A 24,949-nucleotide genomic window follows, 5' to 3' on the forward strand; every position below is an offset into this window, starting at 1 on the left:
TAATGGGCAAATACCAGTTCCATAATAAAAGATAAATTAAGCAAGCTTAAAAACCCTGACACAAAACTAAAATTTAGCCAACCACCCACCCTTCTCCTGAACTGTCAAAGGGAAGCAGTAGCCCCAATGTGGTGGGTGCCAGGCTGAAAACCCACCATGAAGAAGGTCCATGCTGGAATCAGCAAGGCCACAGCAGCAGCACTGGTATAAAACTGCAGTTCCGGGGCCCTAAGGCGACAGAAAATACTTGATCATTCCCATGCTTGGGTCCAGGCTTTTACCCAGGCATTTTTAGCAAAGAAAAATTTAAAGAACCAGCAATCTAGAAATGTGTCTCCCACAATGACAAGGCTGAAAGGGTCCCCCTGATCTGAGCTGTCTGTCTGGTATTCTGATGAGTAAGCTGGAAATCAAGTGATTTTCTCTCAATTTTCACAAAGAACTGTCAAAGCCACTCAAACCAAGTGAGTTCAGGCTCCCAGGGCTCATTCAGAGCTGTAAAATGATCAAAAGTCCCGGTGGGCTTTATGAAATTATATTCAATGCTGGATGTGGAAGTGCATACCTTTGATCCCAGCACTTGTGAGGCAGAGGAAGGAGGAACTTTACCTGGTCTGTATAGGGAGTGCTAGGACAGCCAGGACTACATGGAGAGAGATTGTCTCACCACCACCCCCACCCCCATTACACTCACCACTACCACCACTGCCAAAAATAGAAACTATAAAAACTCTTACTGGAGATACTTACGAGAACCTGTATTTGTCCCCACTGAGAAGCTTTTTTGAAAAGACATTCTGCAAACTAGAACAAAAAGAAGACGTCAAACATTGAAGTCAGCGAGCGAATAAGGTGGTGATGTCAGGGGCTACAAAGGTGAACAGCCACAGGCACGTACATGCCTGAGGCCAGTCCTGTACCAGGTGTGTCCAGTCATCATCTCGCTGAGAAGCAGAACTGTGCCTACTGTCCCTACAGAAAAGCAGCTAGAGCCTGAATGACCAGCCATCTCAAACATCAGAGGATCACGATGGTTTTGCTCTGCACACTTTGAAAAACACAACATGGGATGCTTAGGCAGGAAGATTAGGAGTCCAGAGTCATCTTCAGATACATAATGAGTTTGAAGCCAGCCTGGGCTATGTGGGACCCTGTCTCAAAATCCCAAAAGAAGGCTGGAGAGATGGCTCAGAGGTTCCGGGCACTTGTTCTTACAAGTGGACACAGGTTTGGTTCCAAGAGCTGAAATGGTGGCTCACAACCTTCCATAACCCAAGTTCCAGGAGATCCAGCATCTTCTTCTGACCTCCATGGGCCTCTGAAGGTCTCAGGTACATACATACATGCAGGCAAAACACTCATACATATATGATAAAAGTAAATCTAGCTGGGTGGTGGTATCATATGCCTTTAATCCCAGCACTCGGGAGGCAGAGGCCGGTGTCTTTGAGTTAGAGGCCAGCCTGGTCTACAGAGATAGTTCCAGGACAGGATCCAAAGCTACACAGAGAAAACCTGTCTCAAAAAACAAACAAACAAACAAAAACTAAAAACAAAACAAACAAAAAACAAAAACCCCAAAGCAAACAAACAAAAAATTCAATATAAGCCAAGAGTGGGTGGCACACACCCTTGATCCCAGCACTCAGCAAGCAGAGGCAAGTGGGTCTCTGTGAGTTCAAGGATAGCTTGGTCTACATAGTGAGTTCTAGGACAGCCAGGGCTAAGTAGAGAGACCCTGTCTCAAACAAACAAAATCTAAAACCAACCAAAATAAGCAAAGTAAGCAAGCAAAGAAACAAAACCAAAATAACTCCCTGGGGATGAAGTTCCCATAGATCTAGTAGCCTTAGGGTCCAGGCCAATGAGGGTTCCTATGATATGTATATGATTTAATAAAACTATTCATCTATACAAAAACCCCAGTGGGGAAATAATCAGATTTTTAAGTCAGAACTTATGAACAGACACACCATAGGGAAAACATACAAATAGCCAGTGGGAAAATAAAACAATTCTGGCTTCAAAAGTGACCTCAGAGACCAGAACCTGACACAGTGGGACACTGCTGCCTAGTCTCTCACTGGAGAGGGATCTTTATTTAGTGTAGGAAAAGGTGATACCAATCCTCACTGACAGAATAGTGACCAAGGAGGCTGTCTCAAGGAACAGAACAGCATGAACCAAGAGTATCTTCAGAAGTTCAGTACTCATCATAGATTTGTCTTTTAGAAGCTTACAGGGTAGTGAAAAAACAGGTAAAGATTCATGTTCCCTGCAGAATGGCTTCTGAACAGAAGGTTTCAGGGTGTGTGCAAGACCATGAGGAAGTCCCGGAAATTAGGCTGTGGAGAATGTCTAGTGATGAAGCTTCTCAAACAATGCAACGGAACAAGGTTCTAAGAGATTCTGTGATGTAACCTTATTAGATTCCCTTTTCCCCCCACAGGCGCCAGGTATATTTAATAAATACAACCCCTAAAATGATCAGAGAAAAATCCCCATCCTATCCTGGTCCCACCTTTACCCCTTATCAATACTACTGTGTGTAACGTTCTCCTTTAAAATGGCCTCAATCCCTGACAGGCTGGAAGGGAACAAGGGAGGAGCCTTTGGGTAAACACAAAAGCCGGGATTCCCAAACTGCCCATTCTCTTTGCATCAGAAGCAGCTCTATTAGCAAATGGAGGAACTCTAAAAGCTGTTCACCTCACCGCAAGGCACGCAGCAGGACTCTTAGGATTTTATGTCTCCAACTGTTCCGATCACAGTTTCTAACACAGAAACAAAACCGTGCAGTGCTTCAGTCCTCGCCTCACTCTCTTTCACAGAGACTTGCATTTCTGAGTTCTCAGGCTTCAACAGTAATTCAGTTACGAAGAGACAACCAGTATCATCCTGAGCGCCTTATTAGATTCTTAAGAAACACAAACAGTGAAGGACTGCCTAAAAGAAATGCATTACTAAGGTAAAGAACCAGGTAAGAATGGTTTCTATTTTTGTTCATATGCAACATTCCTAATTGCAAGACTGCTGTGGGATGGTCTGTATGTCAAATGTGTTGCTGATTGGTCAATGAATAAATCACTGATTGGTCAGTGGCCAGGCAGGAAGTATAGGCGGGACTAACAGAGAGGAGAATTGAGAGAACAGGAAGCTGGGTGAGAGAGACACTGCCAGCCGCCATCAGGACAAGGAAGATGTAAAGTACCGGTAAGCCACAAGCCACGTGGCAAGGTATAGATTAATAGAAATGGATTAATTTAAGCTGTAAGAACAGTTAGCAAGAAGCCTGCCACGGCCATACAGTTTGTAAGCAATATAAGTCTCTGTGTTTACTTGGTCGGGTCTGAGCGGCTGTGGGACTGGTGGGTGACAGAGATTTGTCCTGACTGTGGGCCAGACAGGACAACTCTAGCTACACAAGACCACGTGTTTTCTTCAGCAGTAACAGTAATAACAAACTAGTAGATACATAAAGTAGTTGTTTTCTTTCTCTCAAAGACCTAGACATGGTAGCACATGCCTTTATTCCAGGACTCAGGAGACAGAGCGCAGTGGACCACTGTGAATTCAAGGACAGCCCATTATGAGTTTCAGGGCAACATAGAGAGACCCTGTCTCAAAAACAAAATTAGTAAAAACCTTAAAGTAATTAGTGGTTCTGAAAAGAACAGGATTTTGGGGGTGAACTTCAGTGACAGAATAGATGGAAATAACCTGTCAGATACAGTGATTGGCCTGTGGATAGTATCTGTCATCTCAACACTCAGGCAGTTGAGGCAGGAGGATTGCAAATTAAAGGATAGCCTAAACTATACAGTGAGAAAAAAAATAACAAAAAGAAACAGGACTGGAATATGACATAACCCTCAGTAGATTGTGTGACTAACAACACCAATTCAACATTTTTTCCCAGGTCTTTGACATATGACTGGCATCTGCCTGAGAAACACCAGGATATAGTCACTAAGCCAGGAAGAGAAAAAAAATGTTCCAGTAGCCTGGCTTTATAGCCTTGAGAGATGGTCTCTGGCTTCTTCCTTGGTTTTATTTAGCTTGGCTATGTGACATACAGGATTAAACTTCTATTTTCCATCAGACAAAAACATTGTAGAATTAGCATATTAATTACCAGGTCTATCCTACAGTGTAACACATACACACACACACACACACACACAGGAGGGGAGGGGGACAGACAGAGAAAGCATACAAATATGTGGGTGTGTGTATGAATGTCATGGTACATATGTGAAGGTCAGAAGACCTCACTGTGGTTATTTCGTTGTTGTTGTTGTTGTTGTTATTTAAGGTAGTGTCTCACTATGTATCCCTCAACGACCTGTAGCTCAAAGTATTTCTCCTGCTTCTGCCCAGATTACAGGCACATGTGCCACCACACCAGTCTAGTTAGCATACTGATTATAACAATTATCCTGACTGTGTAACCATATCCCTCTAGTTAGTATATCAAGAATCAGGAGCCAGGTGGTGGTGGCACACACCTTTAATTCCAGCAGTCGGGAGGCAGAGGCAGGCAGATCTCTGTGAGTTCGAGGCCAGCCTGGGCTACAGAGTCAGTTCTAGGACAGCCAGGACTGATACACAGAGAAACTCTGTCTTGAAAAACAAAACAAAACAAAAGAATAGGGCAACACATCATCAAATTCCAGCTTGGTTAGGAGAAAATGCACCTGATCTGAAAGTTACTGTTGTACTTCTTGAAGAAAAGGCAGGACAGTAGAGCCTGGCTCTGAGTAACAGAAGTGGGGCTGAGCTAGCTTGGATTTGAACACCTGTGGATTCTGGTGAAGAAAAAACCAGCAATTTTTAAGCAACCTCTCCTTCATCATTTCCCCTTGTGATCTGTAACTCACCAGTCCATAATGTTGGTGGATAATGCAGCAGAAAACCCCAGGATGTTGAAGCTTATTTCAGTGGCGGTGCACAACGCTAGTCCTCCCATGACCGGGATGAGGGACAGGTTGACCAACAGCCCTAGCAAGAACAAAACAGGCCATGGCACACATGTGCAGGTTAGAGGATAACTTGTGGGAGATAGTTACCTCCTTACACCATTAGTCCTAAGGATTGAACTGAGGTTGTCATCCTTGGCAGCAGGCTACTTTACCCACTGCTGGCTCCTCCAGTTTATTTCTTTTTGGAAACAACAACCACCAAAACCAACCAACCAACCAACCAACCAAAACACCAAACAAGAAACAAGCCAGGTGTGTGGTGCACACCTTTGATCCCAATATTTGGGAGGCAGAGGCAGGCAGATCTCTGAGTTTGAAGCCAGCCTGGTCTACAGAGCAAGTTCCAGGACAGCCAGGGATACACAAAGAAACTCAAAAAATCTCAAAAAACAAAACAAACAAACAAAAAAAACCTACTACACAATAGAGTAAAATACCCATTCAGGGGCTAGAGAGATGGCTCAGCACCTGAGAATCCTTGATGCTCTTCTAGAGGACCCCAACTTAATTCTCAGCACTTACTTTGGGCTTATCACTGTCTGTGACTAAGTAACAGGGGATCTGATACTTTCCTCTGTCCTCTGCAGGCACTCATACACATGGCGCACACGCAAACACACACACACACACACACACACACACAAATAAATACTTGATTCAAAAATCTGTTCACTGAAATGTAAATCACAGTTCCTACCTGTATTACTTCTGGAAATAATATCAAGTACTATTCAGAACCTTTTCAGTTTTATATACAAGTCTTAGTTCAACAGTCAAAGAAAACAAGGACATGTGTCCTTTATGTTTATCAAAGTAACAGTCACAGTCCTATGATCAGTTCAACGTAATTTCATGAGAAATGGCTCCTGTTCCAGGACAGGCTGGTAAGGCCCAGTGCAGGGACTTGAACTTCTTAGGAAGTAATCAAGGAACTGAATGATTCCTGAGCCCAGAAGACCAAGCTCAGGAAAGGACACTTAGGCCTATCTTGAGAAAATCTTTTTGTTTTCAATCCCTTTCTTGGCTTTCTATGGTTGGTCTTATCCTTTGTCTCTTCTGTAATTTTCATTTAAATGGTGTACAACTGTATAAAATTCCAGAGAGAACTAGCCACTTTACCTGACTTTGCTTCTGGGCAACTGTGGCATAGCCAACGCCTCTCTCTGTCCAACTTGGGCTTCACTGGAGTCAGAATCCCAGCTCTAAGACTGGCTTTTTCAGACTGCTCCTTCGGTCTGACTTCCACCTTGGCAACTAAGATTCTAGGCTACCACACCATGATCAAATACCTCCTGGGGAGATGGTGACACACAACCAGTGAACCCTGACTCCCTTTAAAACATAGTCTCTGAGATCGAGGCCAGGCTAGTCTACAGAGTTCCAGGACAGCTAGGGCTGCACAGAGAAACCCTGTCTGGGGGTGGACGGGGACGGGGGTGGGGGAGTGGGGGGGGACGACAACGACTAGTACCTCGGCCACTCTCCAATGCCTCTGTGACAGATTCCTTTTTGATAAATTTCACCAGCATTTATTAATTGTTCTTGACAAGTGAATGGTTGCTTGAAGCTTCTTCGTCATAGTCAGAAGCCAAATCATGATGTTTTAAAATCATTTGAAATAATCCTCTTTTGCTTATTTGTTTTTTGTTTGTCTATAACAGGGTCTTCTCAATAAGTAAGTAGCTCTGGCTGTCCTAGAACTATGTAGACCAGGCTGGCCTCGAACCACAGAGATCTGCCTGCCTCTGCCTCTTGAGTGCTGGGGTAAAGGTGTGTACCGCCATACCTGAAATAATACTTTTTGTATGGCTAACTTGATAAGGTTCCTTTGTTTCATGTTGCTTGTGACTTTTAGGAATTGGTCTTTTGTCCCTTTGATTCTGGTTTATTGATTGTGAGCTATATCCCCAGCTCTGATTCTGGTTTACAATAACCTAAAAAATTATGTAGTTCCAAAAGCACATGTGAGAAGAATCCTGCGGCCAACCTGGCTGGTCTCACTCTGGCCCCTGTAGGAGGCCAGTTGCCTTCATTTCAAGGTATTGTATTTCTGTGCATGTATGCTATTGAGATGGAACCCAGGACTTTAGGCACATTAGGCAAGCACTCTGCCATTGATATGTGCCTCCAATTCTGATCTTGTCTTTTATTTAATATAAGCAAATACAAACATAAATCAATACCATTCTTATAAAAGATCTATTTGATGTACTCTTCTGCACCTCATTTTATTATTTTGTGTGTTCTGCATGCATGTATGTCTGTGCACCACCTTCAAGCAGTGCCCCCGGACGTCAGAAGAGGGCATCACACATACAAATCCCAGGAACTGGAGTTACAGACAGTTGTCAGCTGCCATGTGTTTTCTGGGAACTGAACCACGGTACTCCGGAAGATCAGCCAGTGCTTTTTTTTTTTTTTTTTTTTTTTTTTTAAGGTTTTTCGAGACAGGGTTTCTCTGTGTAGCTTTGCGCCTTTCCTGGAACTCACTTAGTAGCCCAGGCTGGCCTCGAACTCACAGAGATCCGCCTGCCTCTGCCTCCCGAGTGCTGGGATTAAAGGCATGCGCCACCACCGCCCGGCCATCCAGTGCTCTTAATTAATGAGCCATTGCTCCAGCCCCACCTAACTTGAATATAACAATCTTGAATATGCTATTTTTATTTTTAAGATTCATTTTTACTGATATGTATGTGTATGTATCTATGTGAATGCACGCCACTTGTGTGCAGGTGTCCTCAACAGCCAGAAGAGAGTGTTAGATTCCTGGAGCTGGAGTTACAGGTAGTTGTGAGCCTCAGATATAGATTCTGAGAAGTAAATTCAGGTCCTCCAAAAAGAGCAGCAAGTGCTCTTAAGTAGTGAGCCATCTTTCTAGCCCAGAATATGCTGATTTTCAAAAGGTGGTAGGGGAGAGACACTGGAGAGATAGCTCAGTGGATCAGGGCATTGGTTGCTCTTGCAGAGGATCTGAATCCACATGGTGGCTCAAAACCATTTGTAACTCCAGCTTCAGGAAACCCTTGGGTACCAGATACCAGACATGCGAGTAGTGCACACATATACATGCAAACAAAACATTCATACATATAAAAATTTTTAAAAAGTTCACAGGGTATGGGTCTAACATGGTAAGGGAATAATCAGAAACAGTCTACACATTATTAAAATAAATCTGACTTCCTCAGCCCTGGGGAGGATGGAGAAACAGTTGCCACAAAGCAAGCTGGGCAGCAGTGGCACACACCTTTGATCCCAGCGCTCGGGAGGCAGAGGCAGGTGAGTCTTTGAGTTCAAGGCCAGCCTGGTCTACAGAGCTAGTTCCAGGACAGCCAGGGCTACACAGAGAAACCCTATCTGCAAAAAGTCAAAAAAGCGTCACAAAGCACCCTAAGGAAGTGACCTAACTGTCCATTAAAGAGGGAGTCCTTATCGTTGAATATGGATATTGCCTTATTGTCTTTGGATCAAGATCAGCCCTTGGAGAACCCGCCTGTTGTTCACTCTCCAGCTTCCACCCCACTCCCACCAACTGGAGGTGTCATCCTCTGACCCTCATTCTCCCACAAACGCCCCAGCACGCAGACAGCTTGATGAAGCATTTGCTCCAAGGACTGCAGGAGACAGATGTGACTGCCAAGAAAACTTTTCAAGAACTGAAACAAGTGGTTCTAGGTCCGTCACTGCTCACTGCTCTGAGAAGCTCTGGAAAACCAAACAAGACCCAGCACATAATGGGCAGTAGGTGACACTGTAGATGGGAAAAAGGATGATGAAGGCCAGCCAGACAAGAGGGCAGGACCAGGAGAGTCCCTACCTGTGTACTCCCCCAGAATCATCCGAGACATGATCACTGTGAAAATGGGAGCCGAGCTCTTCACGGTCTCTGCAAAGGATACTGCCACATTCTTCAGGCTGACCAGCCCCAAAACCACTGTCGCAAACCTCAAAACAAGAAAAGAACCACATGAGAAGAGACCTGTCTGCTTATAACAGAGACTCCAAATGCTTAGTCATGACCAGTGGGCACATCTGGTCCCTTGTCCCAACAAGGAGGTTGAGTCCCAGGTGAGGATGACACCACTGCACTCAAGGATAGCCAATACCTTCCTACTACTACTGAACTACCTTTTATTATTATTATTATTATTATTTTTTTTTTTTTTTTTTTGAGACAGGGTCTCACTGTGTAGCTTGTGGCTGTCCTGGAAGTCACTATGTAGACTAGACTGGCTTCAAATTCACAGAGATCCATGTGCCTCTGCCTCCCAAGTGCTGGGATCAAAGGTATGTGCCACTACACCCAGCTGAATTACTTTTTTTAATGACTGCCTTATAAAAGATTCTGAGAGAGAATGTATGTGGCATTAAGGGCCACAAAACTGAAATCTAACTGATGGATGTCCCACAACTGGATGGCACTATGACTGTATCCTGTGTCTTGAACACATACTTAGAAGCACTAATTGCCAAGGCCTCCAATAGGGTTTCCACATTAAGTAACTAGAAAGGTTTTCTGTTTGTTTGGTTTTGGCTTTTCAAGACAGGGCTTCTCTGTATCTCTGGCTGTCCTGGAACTCTCTTTGTAGACCAGGCTGTCCTCAAACTCACAGAAACCCTCTGCCTCTGCCTCCGGAGTTCTGGGATTAAAGTCATTCACCACTACACCTGGATTAGAAAGGAATTTTATACCTAAAAAACGTAATTAAGACAGTCAACACATTTTTACCTCATGAGGCCCACAAAGAGCATAGTCATGATGAAGTTGGGTGGATAAGAGAGCCGGGTTTTGTGTTGATACAAACAGCAAGGAACAAATATTTTAACACATCCAATTAATGTCGTTGACAGCATCTGCACAGCACCTGTGGAGGGAGGCATGAGGCCACGCTGACACAGTCCTTTCCCACACATGAGCACAGAATATCACCCTTCATTCCAGAAACACATCTGGGTAAGTTCCTTTAGCCCTTCCCCTCCCTCCTGGTGGCCTCTGGCCACTCAGCACTGGGGCCAACAGGAGTGCACACTGGGCAAGGTGCATTACCTAACATGCTGGGCTCTCCCTCTAACAGGGACAGGATGTACTTGTTGAGAAACAGGGTACAAAAGCTGAAGAAGAACCACAGCGTGAGGTAGATGAGAGCCCGTGAACTCCACACACCCAAGTCCGACTCAATGACAGTAGTCTCTGTGATGGTGACGGTGAGCAGGCTCTCCTCTGGACTGCCATCACCTTTGGTAAAGACAATCTTCTCACTCCGGTGACCAAAAAGGGGGCCCCAAGGGAGAAGTGTTTTTCCTTTCAGCTCTTCTTCGCAGCCGGGTACTGTCTCCTCCAATGCTTGGGATTTTGCTGATGACATGCTGAGGGCACTTGTGAGAAGTGAATCTCAAGGATGGACCACATGGATCAAAGTGACTGCCCAGGCAGAGGGACACAGTTGGAGGAGGCAGCAGTCCTCGTCTGCATGAATGTGGACCCCAACATGCCTGTCTCCAGCAAAGTGAGGAAGCAAAGGCTAAAATGTTAAGAAAAGAAACCATATTACTAATTTTGAACATCTTATATTCTTTTGTAATCTTCTGTGTATGATGCATGTGATGCACGTGTGCATCTGAATGTGTTTAAGTGAAGACGTTATGTGGAGGTCAAAGAACAATCTTGGGTCCTGACTTCCACCTCGTTTGCCATCTTTTTTGTTGTTTGCCACTATGTCAGCTACCTGTTCCACCACCTTCCAAGGGTCCTCCTGTCGCCTTTTCCTAGCTTGCCTTCCAAAGATTCTCCTGTTTTTTTTTCTATCTTGACATGGAAGGGATTACGGTTGCCTGGCCCTGGAGACCCCACCTAGCTCAGGAGGTACCAAGCCAAGGCTGCCCTCTTCCTCTTCCCAGGCTGGTTCTTCTGTGAATGGCTCAGCTCAGCCCAGACCTGCTGTCCCCTCTGCCTCCTGGTCTCTAATGACATTGTTTGCATCTTGTCAGCCCTCTCAGAGATCAGGAAACACCCAAGAATAGGAGGAGCTCACTGTTCCTCCTTAACTTCTCATGCCTGGCTGTTTCTCCACACCTTCCACAGAGCTTCCATCTGTCCCTAACTGGATTGAGGGTTTTTTATTTTTTTTATTTTTAAGATTTATTCATTTATTATGTATACAGAGGAGGGTGCCAGATCTCATTACAGATGGTTGTGAGCCACCATGTGGGTGCTGGGAATTGAACTCAGGACCTCTGGAAGAGCAGTCGGTGCTCTTATCCTCTGAGCCATCTCTCCAGCCTCTGGATTGAGTTTTTAATTCATGAAAGTCCTATTTGTTTCCATTTCAAATTGGCCTGTTCTCATTTTGTTCTTTCAATTCCTCTTTCACATCCTTTACAGTCTCTGCTGGTTCATTATTCATACATCATTGCTACTTAGGTCTAATTTTTTTCTTGGTGGATGGATGAGCATGTCAGACCACACCTCTACCTATTATTCTGGCTTAATCCTGGTTTGCCAAGGGCCCAGGACCAATTTCATGCTACTTTCCAGACAAACACTACACTAATGAGGATGTTCAGACCTGTGCCACAATGTCTACGACGAGATGTCTACCGCTCTTAAAGCCTTAGGCAGAGCCAACCCATCCTGCGCACCTATGGGTGCTGGCATTCCCCTAGCTCTGGCTTTGAGCAGGCTCTCATCTTTGACCTGCTCAATCTTTTTTTTTTTTTTTTTTTTTTTTGTTTTTCGAGACAGGGTTTCTCTGTGTAGCTTTGCGCCTTTCCTGGGACTCACTTGGTAGCCCAGGCTGGCCTCGAACTCACAGAGATCCGCCTGGCTCTGCCTCCCGAGTGCTGGGATTAAAGGCGTGCGCCACCACCGCCCAGCTGACCTGCTCAATCTTATGAGGATCAAGATGGCGATCCTCCTTTACAAAGAAGACATAAAAACATCACTCTAGCCTGGGGATGTAGGTCTTTGGTGAAGTGCTTGCCTACCAAGCACAAGGCCTGAGGTTTGAGGCTCAGTACTCAAACAAACAATAAAAAGAAAGAACAACAAAAACCAAAACACCACCACCAAAGAAGCTTTAACAGACTGTCACTTAGGCTTCCTGGTTTCTGCTTCTATGGTTTGGAGCAGTGGCTGCTCTTCCACAGAATCTAGTCTAGTTCCTAGCACCCACATGGCAGCTTACAACCCTCTGTAACTGCAGTTCCAGGGGATCTAATGGCCTCTTATGGCCTCCACAGGCACCAGGCATGTACATGGTTCACATATATACATGAAGACAAAATACCCATACTCATAAAATATAAAATTTAAATTAAAAAAAGGCACCTCTTCCCTATCCCTTCTCTTCTTTTTATGTTCAAGGGTGCTTTGCCTGCATGTTTGTGCACCATGTGCATGACTGGAGCCTGCAGTGGTCAGAAGAGGGTGCATGATCACCTAGAACTGCAGTTACAGAGGGTGCATGACCACCTAGAACCGGAGTTACAGAGGATTGTGAGCCACTGGATGGGTGATGGGAACCAAACTCAGGACTTTTGCAAGACTGTTCTTAACCACTAAGCCATCTCTCCATCCCAGCCCTCTTTTTGAGGCACATTGCAGGTATTAGCTCCGGATTGTGCATCTAGCCTCATGCCCTTCTGGATATCATGGTTTCTACCTTACCAGGACCCCTAATTCATACTTCTATGTTTGCATGTCCTGACTCATGTCAAATATTCTGTGTGTATACCGAAGGATATACACAATGCCTGACTGTGAAGACCTCACCCTATGTACTTTGCTATCTGTAGTATGGAGAATGTCATACTCAGCTGGGGGAGTCTTGCTCCTGGTGTAATATCAGAGCCTGTGTAGTCATCCTTCTCCACCTAGGGCTCTGGCAAGTCTCATCACTACCTGATCCTAGCTAGTATCATTCTTTCTCCCGTCATGACCACTCAGTACATAGGAGAAGCCTTGCAGTGTATCCCAAACCATTATGGGGATAGCACTGCTCCTCTAGCTCTCTGGGTTCTGTTATGCCAGACTCCATTCAATGCTGTTTTCTTCTTCCTCATCACTGGCAATGTCACAGTTTGGCTCTAGTGACACCTTGCTGGTAGCTGAACCTCCTAGGTTCTAGGACTGGCCAGGCCCTGTGCTGCGATGGAAAGAGAATTCATACTCCACCATACCCCTTTCCTGCCCAGGAGAGCAGTCTGACTGAAAGTGGAGTGGCCATTTTACTATCTGGAAGAAAAAGTTGAGAAACAAAAGTCACTGCCAAGGTGTTGGAGCAAAGTCTGTACCTCAGGACACCCAGGACCCCTCAATCAACCCTTCTAGGCTTCTTATTGTAGGAGCTAAATAACGTATGAGAACCCCTCAAACAGACTTTTTGGTACCCAAATTCTGTTCTATGCTAGCCCCGGCAAAACCCTCTTATACTGGAGCCTGCAGCTCCAGCCTTCATCTACCATCCTGTTGATGGGCTCCACTTTCCCTGTCAGATCCATAATATCAAGACTCCCAACAGTTCCAATCTCCAGGGGACCCTACCCCTTATGGGTTAATTTAAGTGTAAGAGCTAGTTAGTAATAAGCCTCATCTACCAGCTGAGCATTTATAAGTAACATTAAGCGTCTGAGTCAATTATTTGGGAAGTGGCTGCCGGGTATTTGGGAACAGGCAGGAGGGAGAGAAACTTCTGTCTACATGTGGCACCCAAACATTTGCCAAGAATTTCCACATAAAACCTGAGAAATCTCTGGGTGGTGATGGTGCACCTTTAATCCCAGCACTCGGGAGGCAGAGCAAGGCGGATCTCTGCGAGTTCGAGGCCAGCCTGGTCTACAGAGCAAGATCCAAGACTGGCACCAAAACAACACAGAGAAACCCTGTCTTGAAAAACACAAAAACAAAAAACCTGAGAAATCTTAAAAAAGTATTCTAAGCACATAAAAACAGAGTCAAACCCAGCTTCTTGGTAACAGTCTTTTCTCCGGTAGGCTCTGTCTGCTGGTGGCGTGCAGAGGTGCGGCTTCTTAGAGATGGCTTCCTGACTCAGAATTAGTGGCAAAAACCACATGGCTCTTTTAAGAGGCCTTGCTGCCAAACACTTATATGGTGTTTATGAGCAGCCAGCAGCACACTACTCAATGGTGGCATGGAACTAAAACCTCCCCAGAGTTGGGGGTGACACACATCGCTCCCTCTGCCATGAAGATAGACTCTCAAGAAGCCAAGGAATGGGATGGAGCCAGCCATTTTAATCCTAGCTAGCTGCTTAGCAGATTAATTGCTCATGAGGTCAGAAAAAGATAAAGATGTGCAGTAAAGACAGATTCAAAAAACAAACAAACACACAACCTCTAAACAGTTCACAAGGTGTTTAAAAAAGGCTTGAGAGAAAAAACAGAAGGTATAGACAGTCATAAAAAAGAAATATATAGTTTGTTTTTTTTTTTTTTTCAAGACAGGGTTTTTCTATGTAGCCTTGGTTGTCCTGGAACTCATTCTGTAGACCAGGCTGGCCTTAAACTCACAGAGATCTGGCTGCCTGTCTCCTGAGTGCTGGGATTAAAGGTGTGTGCTACCACCGCCCAGCAAAATATATAGTTATTACCTTAAAAGGGGAGTAAAGTAATATTTTAAAAAGCCACATAAAGATGGAAAATATACAGAGTCTGGATACTGTATGTTATTGTGTTGTCTTTGAATTGTTTTACTGCTGAGGAAGCAGGAACAGCTGCTAAGAGACATTTGATTATAAATGTAGCTGGGGGTTAGAGAGATGGCTCAGCAGTTAAGAGCACTGACTGCTCTTCCAGAGGACCTGAGTTCAATTCCCAGCAACCACGTGGTGGCACAGAACCATTTATAGTGGGATCTGATGCCCTCTTCTGCAATAAAGATGTACATGCAGATAGAGCACTCATATACATAAAATGAATAAATCTTTAAAGAAAATGTTGCTGGATTAATCCACCTATATATTTTGAAAATGCCTTGACTTCAAAATTTAAGTCAAAAGATACGTTACTTTGGAGAAGAGGTTCTGCTTTTATCTCCACAGGAAATGAGAAGCTGTGGATTCATTCTGGGTTAAGAAAAATCAAATTTGGCTGGGCAGTGGTGGTGGTGCACGCCTTTAATCCCAGCACTCGGGAGGCAAAGGCAGGCGGATCTCTGTGAGTTCGAGGCCAGCCTGGGCTAGAGAGTGAGTTCCAGGACAGGTTCCAAAGCTACACAGAGAAACCCTGTCTCGAAAAACCAAAAAAAAAAAAAAAAAAAAAAATCAGATTTGATCGAGGAAAACCCCCTGAAAAATCTCCAGTGAGAACAGATGGCCCAGATGATCCAGTGTTTCAGACACCTCTGCTGCAGTTTCCTCTGAGTTCTGTATCCAGAACGGCTTCAAGACCGCTGGTTGAGAAGATCTAGCCTCAGAATTCTCCAATCAGGACTTGACCATAATCCTAAATTTTCTCAGGGTCACCCAAAGACTACCAGTGCCCCCAGTCAGCAGGAAGTAATCTAGAGACCCACGCTCACATTCCCCAAAATATTACAAATGTTTGTCGTAGTTTAGGGGGGTTAGTTACAGTTGTTATGGATAACGGTCAGGAAAAAAAGGTAAACAAAGGAGATTAGATTCAGGGATCTTGTTCTGAAAAGAAGAGAGGGGATATAGAAATGATAGGAAAAAAGGGTAGATTATTGAATCTACTTTAATCTAAAAAACAACTAGTAATCTTACATATTTTACATTAGTATGGGTTTTGGTTTACTGATACAAATTTAAAGTTAATTTTATTATACTGTATGTATATTTATACTCTTGTTTAGGGTATTATGTTTATGCAGCTCATTTAAAAATGTAATATATAATTAAGAAATACAACCTTATAGTCATCTTAATAGTCAAACTTATAGTCACGTTAGTTAGGTTTTCTAGGTATACAGAGATATATTTCAGATAGATAGGTAATCTTCAAACATTTCAAAGACTTACAGAATATGGTGTTTAAAATGTTTTAATAACTTTGGCTTTTCATGACAATGAGACATGTTTGCTCCTGGCAGCACCAATTACTTCAAAGAGGATGATGGGCATCAAAGAAACTCCATACGGAGTTTGTTTTCTTTATGGCAAAAGCTAGCCACGGGGGCAAAAAAAGTACCTTTGCCGCAACTGCTGACAGTATGCTGTACAAACTGGACAAGCAGGACACAAAGAAAGTGACTGCAGAACTATGCCTAGACAAGGTGGACAGTCCTTCAAAACTCCTGCTTCACTGATAAGTCTGTCAGATATGTTAGGCTTGCAAGTCAAAGATGGATGCCCCAACATTGCAGAGGACCCTTGGGTGACTGTCCAGGCAGCTCGAGGTCCCTGTCATTAGGTAACATTTCACCCTTCTGGGGTCTTTGATGGAGTTGAAGACTAAATAATTATAATTACAGTTTTACTTAGTTATGATAGAAAGTAAATTAGATACAAAACTTTAGACTCACTAAGATAAATTATTTTCTCTAATTTTGCCAAATGCAAATGAATTAGATAGTGTTACTGTAATTCTTACTTAATAATTGTTTTTGTTGTATATCTTACTATGTTAAAGTTAAAACTTTCCTTTTTAATTAGACAAAAGTGGGGGAAATGCTGTGGAATAATTGTCTTGTACACTGTAAAGATTTGTCACTTGAAATGGTTTAATAAAACGCTGATTGACCAGTAGTAGCCTGCAGGAAGTATAGGTGGGGCGACCAAACTAAGAATTCTGGGAAGAGGAAGGGTGGAGTCAGGAGTCACCAGCCAGACGCAGAGGAAGCAAGATGAGAATGTTGTACTGAGAAAAGGTACCAAGCCACGTGGCTAAACATGGATAAGAATTGTGGGTTAATTTAAGCGTAACAGCTAGTTAGTAATAAGCCTGAGCTGAGCATTTATAAGTAATATTAAGCCTCCGAGTCAATTATTTGGGAAGCGGCTGCCGGGTATTTGGGAACTGGCAGGAGGGAGAGAAACTTCCACCTACATAACCCAACAAACAGTATATAAACAGTATATATATTCTGCAGCTACCACTGAGCTTCCAACACTATACTCATCTGCAGGGCAAGAGTGACATTCAACAGAGTCAGCAAGATGGCTCGGTGGGTATCACCAATCCTGGGATTCCCGGGATTCCCCACAGTGGAACAGAGAACTTGACTCCTACAAGTTGTCTTTGGGCCTCTGCTCCCACACCATTGCACACATTTCACCACCAACCCGCTAACACATACACAGTAAGTAAAATCTAATTTTTAAAAAATGTGTAAAATGACACTCAACAAACATCTATCAGGTCTACAAACACAGAGATGAGTGAAGTTCTGTGTTCTCAGCATCGGCAGATAATTCAAGCAGGTTACAAATATTACAAAACAAAGCTTGAGTTCAAATGTGTACTCACCCTTGCTCAACCATCTCTTTCTCCCAGGACAATCATTTTACCAGCTTTCAACAGGAATTCACGACATTCTAGGCAACTGGTCCTTGTTCTCTGGTGAGGCAGTGTGCACACCAAGGAGCCCTAGGAGGCAGTATATAAGGATCAAGAGACCTTACAAAGCCCAACATCCCAGGCTTCGCACTCATGCCTGGTTAGGACATTCATTGAACCAGGAACTAACTTCCTGTAACAATAACTTAAGCAAGAAAATAATTTTAAACAGATTCATTCACATAGCAAGTCATTCCTTCACATCATCAACATGCAACATCTCCCTATTTATATAATGGTGCATGCATCCTCTATGAACCAACACTTGGGTTATCCATTCATCCTCTCCAAGTGTTTCTGCTGGCTTGCCCTCAGGAGTGGAGACACCCATCATGGCATGTGCATATGCTCACCATTATAAGATGTTACACCCACATTTCTGCTGGGCTTGTCTAAGACCCTCCAGCCAAACACAGTTTTTCCTGTTTCCCTCTTCACTGCTGGGCATTAATATCATGAAACATCTGCACCCCAGTATGCATGCTGCCACAGCCAAGGTCACAGAATAAAGCCTAACCTTCCCCAATGTAAGCATTTCTGACTGTACCAAGCAGTAGAAATTCCTACCACCAACTGTGGATTCAAATGAAGACCCAGGATCTATAAGCAGCAGACACAAAGAAGGGGCCCAATATCCCCAGCAGTCAAGTAAGAGAACCTCAAAGAAAAGTCCAAGTTTCAGATCATGTTTCATGCCCTTTGATGATTCAAGGGCAGCCAAGCAAGGAGCCACTGAGAGAAGCCACCCCCACAGAGACATGGATGGATTTTGTTCACTCCACTGATCAGAGAACTATCTGACGGTGCAAATGCAAAGAGATTTCAAGTCAGTTGTTTACACAGGACCTTTCAAGAGTCAGTGTATGTAGGGATGGTGGTGCAAGTCTGTAATCCCAGCACCGGGGAGGCTATGGCAGGAGGATCTTAAGTTTGAGGCCAACTTGGGAAGTGTAGTGATGTGTTTCAACTCTCCCACCCCTCCCTTTGCCCCTCCCCACAAAAGAATAAAAAAGAAAGGAAGGAAGGAAGGAAGGAAGGAAGGAAGGAAGGAAGGAAGGGAAAGAGGGAGATAATCAACAAGGCATTTCACTGAGAGACACTTAAGTAAGAGTCAAGCTGTACCATGGAGATGTGGACAATGGGTATCTCACACAATTGGGAGCAGACAAATCAAACAGAACAGAACACACCTAATATCTACCCAGGAAAGCAAGCACTGTCCTTTCCTCACAGAACAAGACCTCTGCCACATCTGCCTACATCAGATTCCAAGTCCACTTGGATGTGTCAAAAAGACACAAGATGGCCGCAGTGTCACATTTTTCTCTTCTCTCTCTCTCTCTCTCTCTCTCTCTCTCTCTCTCTCTCTTTTGGTTTTTCAAGACAGGATTTCTCTGTGTAGCTTTGCACCTTTCCTGGAACTCACTCTGTAGACCAGGCTGGCCTGGAACTCATAGAGATCCACCTGCCTCTGCCTCCCGAGTGCTGGAATTAAAGTGCCCAGCTATATTTTCTCTTCTTGATGCCTGTGGATCTGGATGGAGAACTCTCAGCTGCTTCCTCAGCACTAGGTCTGTGTGTGTTGCCATGCTCCCTGCCAGTGATGATGGACTAAACCTTGTAAATGTAAGCAAGCTTCAACTAAATGCTTTCTTTTGTAAGAGTGTGGTCACGGTGTCTCTTCACAGCAATAAAAATGATTAAGATACAGGGTCTGTTTAACCTCATGACCAGGACAAGGCTGTGCATTAGCCCAGCCACATTCTGTTAGTGATGTTCCTGGAATTACTGTAGGGTCTTTTCAGCCCTAACTTCAGAGATGCCTATGGCACCCATTATGTGTGATGTGCTATCATCCCTCACCTGGTCATCAGCTCGATGATGATGGGGTGAATTTGGGCTTTCACACTAGAGCAGAACAGGCAGGCAGGGGGACCCAGGCTCCATCAGCAGGTCTGTGCTGCTGCCCACCACATCCAGAGCAGGGCCCAGGGAACCCTCATATGCCAGTGTAGACACTTAACCCTAGCACACAGTCTTTTTGTGACAATTGGCATTTTGACCAATCACCCACTCTGCCCAGTAATGACCTGACAAAGCTACTTTTCTACCTTTTAAAACATTCATACCAATAATATGCTGACCCAGAAATCTACTGAGTTGAGGATGCACTGGCAAACCCATATAGCTCTTCTGTAAATAGAAGAAATTCTGTGTCTCAGAATTGTGAGTTTTAATTTTTTTCTTCAGATAGGCTCTCACTATGTAACACTGGTTGGCCTGGAACTCACTATAGAGACCATGCCAGTCTTGAACAGAGATCCACCTGTCTCTGCCTCCCAAGTGCTAGGATTAAAGCACGCCTAAAATGTTTAAACAACACCAGAAACACCTTCAAATGATGGGTTAAACAAAAAACAAGAAACCAAACCAAACCAAGACAACAAAACAATGGACCCCAAGTAAAGTTATAAGACTCAGGTATGTTGATGCACATCTGTAATCTCAAGTCTCAAGGAGGCTGAGGCAGGAGGATCCCAGGCCAGCTAAGGTTACCAAGCAAGACCCTATTCCAAAAGATCAAGATCTAGAGGGATGGTAAGACAGCTTAACATGTAAAGGTGCTTGCTGCCAAGCATAATAACCTGAGTTCAATTTCAGGAATCCACATGGCAGAGAGAACCAACTCCTGTAAGTTGTCCTGTGACCTCCATACATGCCATGATGGCATGCACACACACACATAATAATCAATTTTTTTCAAGACAAATAATATTTAAATAAACTTTAAAAATGAATAACAAAAGGGTTAGAGGGGGCATGGTGTCATAAACATGCAATACTAGTAGGCCAAAGCATGATCAAGAAATCAAAGCCAGGGGCTAAAGAGATGGCTTAGTGGTTGAAAAGTACTTGTTCTTGCAGAGGACCCAGACTGAGCACTCACACGGTGGCTCACAATCATCCCTAACTTCAGTTCCAGGGATCCTTCTTTGAACTCCATGGGCACCATGCACACATGTGGTTCACACACATATGTATGCAGGCAAAACACTCATACACATAAAGTTGGGCTAGAGAAATGGCTCAGATGTTAAGAATGCTTGTTGCTTTTCAACAGACTTCAGTTCCCAGCACACACAATGAACAGCTACAATCACCTCTAATTCCAGCTCCCAGGTATCTCAAGTCTAGCCTCAGAGGGCACCTGTCCTCACACGCACACACCCACATGCATACAAACACTGTTGGAGTCAACAAAGCTAGGAAGGAGTGGAGAGCCGGAGGGTCCTCTAAGCCTTTTGACGGCAGACATGACCAACAGGATTTGGAGTTGCCGTGCTTGCTTTTGTTCTGGTTCAGTATTTCCTCACGGTCCCCCCTTCCTCCCTTTTGGAATGTAATGTATGTTCTGTGCCGTTGTATGTTGGAAGCATGTGATTTGATTTTTCACCTTACAGGGGATTACACTTAAGAGACTGTGTTGAAGGTGGATTTTGTGAGTTCAAGGCCAGCGTGGTCTACAAAGCAAGTTCCAGAGAGAAACCCTGTCTCAAAAAAACAAAAAAACAAACAGAGAGAGAGAGAGAGAGAGAGAGAGAGAGAGAGAGAGAGAGAGAGAGAGATTGAGAGTGCTTTACTCAAAAGAGATTCTTGGCTTTTTTTTTTTTTTTTGAGACAGGGTTTCTCTGTGTAACAGCTCTGGCTGCCCTGGAACTCTCTCTGTAGACCAGGCTGGCTTTGAACTCACAGAGATCTATCTGCCTTTGCCTCCCAAATGTTGGGGTTAAAGGCATATGCCAGCCAATATTTTGAACTTTAAAATTTTTGGACTTTTGATTAAAAGACTATGGAGACTTTTAAAGTTGGTCTGAATGCATTTTGCATTATGATATGGCTACAAACTTCTTGGGGCCAGGGAGTGGAATGTGGTGGTTTGAATGAGAACAGCCCCTACAAGCTCATATATTTGAATGTTTGGTCCTCAGTTGGTGGAACTGTTTGGTAAGGATTAGGAGGTATGGCCTTACAGGAGGAAGTGTGTCACTGGGGGTGGGTTTGAGGTTTCAAAAGCCCACACCATTCCAGTTAGTGTATGCACACACTCACTCTCTCTGCCTCGATGTTATCTCAGCATGTAAGCTCTTAGTGACTGCTCCAGCACCATGCCTGTCTGCCTGCTGCCATGTTCTCCATGATAGTCAAGAACTCATCCTCTGAAATTGTAAGCAAGACAATAAAATGTTTTTATTTTTACAAGTTGCCTTGGTCATGTGTATCATTACAGCAATAGAAAAGTAACTAAGACACATACCTACACATAACTTAAAAATAGTGAAAATAAAATAAAGAAAAAGTTTCTAGCCATGGTGTTTACACTGTTGTGAAATATTCCTTTACACTCTGTGAAGATATGTCACTGGGATTTTTTTTTTTAATAAAAAGCTAAACAGCCAATAGCTAGGCAGAATTTTCGGGGCAGAGAGAACACTGGGAAGAAGGTGGAGTCACCAGCCAGATGCAGAGGAAGCAGGATGTGCAGGAGCAGAGGTAACAAGCCATGAGCCACAAGGCAGCATGTAAACTAATGGAAATGGGTTAATTTAAGTTATAAGAGCTAGTTAGAAACAAGTCTAAACTATGGGCCGAGCTTTCATAATTAATAATAAGTCTCCATGTCATTATTGGAGAGCTGGCAGGCAGGACAGAAAAAAATTGACTACTACAACACCTTTAATCCCACCACTTCGGAGGCAGAGGGAGATAGAGCTCTGTGAGGTCAAGGCTAGCTTGTGCCACATAATGAGTTCCAAGCTAGTAGGGCTATGTAGTCAAACCCTGTCACAAATAAATAAATGATTAATTTTAAAAATAAGCACACCCATAAAAAGAAAAAGTTATTCTACTGGGGTGGGGGAGCTATGTTCACCACCTAGAATGCAGCACAGAGGTATCAGATTAAAAGGCTAAGGAGACATTACCAGAATATGGGGGGAAGCAATAAGAATACAAGTTCCAGAAGGGCTGGGCTTGGTCAAGGGCCTATAATCCTAGCTACCAGGAGAATCACACATTCATGGTCTGCCTGGGCTACAAAGCAAGTTCAAGACTAGCATAGGCAACTGAGTGAGACTTTGTCTCAAAATAAAAAGCAAAAAAAAAAAAGGCCGGGCGGTGGTGGCGCACGCCTTTAATCCCAGCACTCGGGAGGCAGAGCCAGGCGGATCTCTGTGAGTTCGAGGCCAGCCTGGGCTACCAAGTGAGTTCCAGGAGAGGCGCAAAGCTACACAGAGAAACCCTGTCTTGAAAAAACCAAAAACCAAAAAACAAAAAAAAGCAAAAAAAAAAAAAAAGGAGGGGGGTGGGTTGGGGATTTAGCTCAGTGGTAGAGCACTTGCCTAGCAAGCGCAAGGCCCTGGGTTCACTCCTCAGCTCCTGGGGGGGGGGGGGGGGGAAGGTTAAGGGTATAGTTTAGTGATAGAATACTTATTTAGCATATTTGAGACCGTAGGTTCAAATCACAATACCATTAAAAAAAAAACAAAAAAAGAAATCATCAGGGCCAAAGAGATGGCTCAGCAGGTAAGAACTGGCTGTTCTTCCAGAAAACTCGGATTCAATTCCTAGCAACCACACAGCAGCTCACAGCTACCTGTAACGCCAGTTACAGTACTCTTCTGGCCTCTGTGGGTACCAGGCACTAAAGCAGTGCACAGATACACATATACACATGATCATATTAAGAGAAGAGACTTCTGAGCAGTTATTCACATCAGGCTGAAGACAGAAAGGACTCTGAACAACACTGAGCACAGAGTACAGCCCTGTTTATCTTGCAGAGTCAAAGGTCAGGAATCCCAAATTGAGCAGTAAGTAAATACTATAGACAATGGAAGCCAGATTCAGATGCAGGAGCACTCTAGTGACTGCCCAGCTCACTTCTCCCAGGCAGTGCTCAACAAACTATTCTCCCTTTCACCCTGCAAAAGCACAAAAGATAGTTACCAATCCAGAGGGAACAGGGACAGAGCAAGTAGCATGCAGTCACTAGGATTAAGATAGCTATGGGCTCCCTAATCACTGTAAGGATGGTAGAATTAGAGGATCGTTTGGAGCTGGAGAGATGGCTCAGTGGTTAAGAGCACTGGCTGATCTTCTAGAGGACCCAGGTTTGGTTCCCAGCACACACATTGTAGCATATACCCATCTGTAACTCCAGTTTCGGGGGATCCGATGCCTATGCCCTATTCTTGTCTCAGAGGGCAATAGGCACACACAAGGTTCAGAGACAACCACAGGAAACAAACATTCATACACATAAAATAAAATTTTTTTAAAAATTAAAGATTATTTGTTGGCTACTATAATACCACATGGACAAGCTCCTGATGAAGCAGAAAAGACCTTTGGGGGCCGAGTTTGGCTCTATAGATGAACCAAGGGCTACACAGCTCTAGTCCTGTCAGAGTCTGACTCACCTAGTCCTGGTCCAGTTCTGTCTTCCCAGCCCACAATCCACATCCATTACAGAGATAAAGTCTTGGCCTGCAAAAACCCGAAAGTCAGCAGAGATCTGGCAACAAGCTGCTTGCAGTTAAGAACTGGCAGGTGATCTGACCTACATGGGCCTGGGAGCCAGTTAGAGCTGGTCAGCTTGACCCTGTGGTGTGTAGAACAAGGGCCACACTACCCTATCACTGACTGTAAAGGTCTGAGTCACCATGTCCCTCTCAGATTATACAGTATAGTCCCAGGAGAACAGATAAAGACTAAGCTGTAACTACCCTTCCACTGGTTTATTAAGACTCTCTTGCTGATCAAGCAGTGGTGGTGCACACCTTTTCATCCCAGTACTGCAGAAGCAGGCAGAGTTTGAAGCCAGTCTGGTCTACAGAGCTCCAGGACAGCCAGGGCTACACAGAGAAATCCTGTCTCAAAAAACCAAAACAAACAAAAAGACTACCTTGCTGGCAGGACCTGGCTCATGAGCTTCTACTACAGGCTGTCAAAAATGTATACACAGAGCTGAGAGGAAAACAAGCCACACAGTGCTCTAGACCAGTAGCAAAGACATGAAGTCAAAGCTACAAGGACCAACAGTTATTGCCTGAGATTAGCAGGCAATGGTAATCTAGTGAAATTACCATTTTTTTTTTTTTTTTTGAGACAAGATCTTGAGTGGTAGCCCAGGCTGGCCCTGAATGTGTCAGCTCTCCTGTATCAGTCTCCAGAATGCTAGAATCACAGACATACAATACCATGCCTGGCTCAGGATACCATTCTTCACCCCATTCAACATTTAATTTTTCCATATTCTAGTTCCATGGATCCAAGGTTAAGAATGTCTGTTCTTGGGCTGAAGTGATAGCTCAGGGGGGAAAGGGACTTTCTGCCAATCCACCTCCACATATATGTCATGGCATGTGTGTACT

General features: G+C 44.1%; 1 protein-coding gene across 3 annotated transcripts in view; it reads right to left on the bottom strand.

Annotated features, from left to right (window-relative positions):
* The window catches only part of Slc35e2b (solute carrier family 35 member E2B), a 36,280-nt gene that overhangs the window by 9,672 nt on the left and 1,659 nt on the right, over window positions 1–24,949 (bottom strand). For 2 of the 3 annotated variants that reach the window (XM_052718582.1, XM_052718584.1), the window contains exons 2-9: window positions 23,996–24,062; window positions 17,427–17,546; window positions 10,030–10,504; window positions 9,712–9,847; window positions 8,800–8,927; window positions 4,881–5,001; window positions 751–804; window positions 156–228 (exon numbers count right to left, since the gene is read on the bottom strand). In XM_052718582.1, coding sequence (XP_052574542.1) covers window positions 156–228; window positions 751–804; window positions 4,881–5,001; window positions 8,800–8,927; window positions 9,712–9,847; window positions 10,030–10,348 — 831 coding nt within the window. In that variant the 5' untranslated portion in view covers window positions 10,349–10,504; window positions 17,427–17,546; window positions 23,996–24,062. The remainder of the gene's footprint in view (window positions 1–155; window positions 229–750; window positions 805–4,880; window positions 5,002–8,799; window positions 8,928–9,711; window positions 9,848–10,029; window positions 10,505–17,426; window positions 17,547–23,995; window positions 24,063–24,949) is intronic. The other variant, XM_052718583.1, reaches the window with a different exon arrangement.

The sequence above is a fragment of the Peromyscus californicus genome, unplaced genomic scaffold (assembly GCF_007827085.1).
Source record: "Peromyscus californicus insignis strain IS unplaced genomic scaffold, ASM782708v3 Scaffold_5__1_contigs__length_169319896, whole genome shotgun sequence".
Lineage (NCBI taxonomy): Eukaryota > Metazoa > Chordata > Mammalia > Rodentia > Cricetidae > Peromyscus > Peromyscus californicus.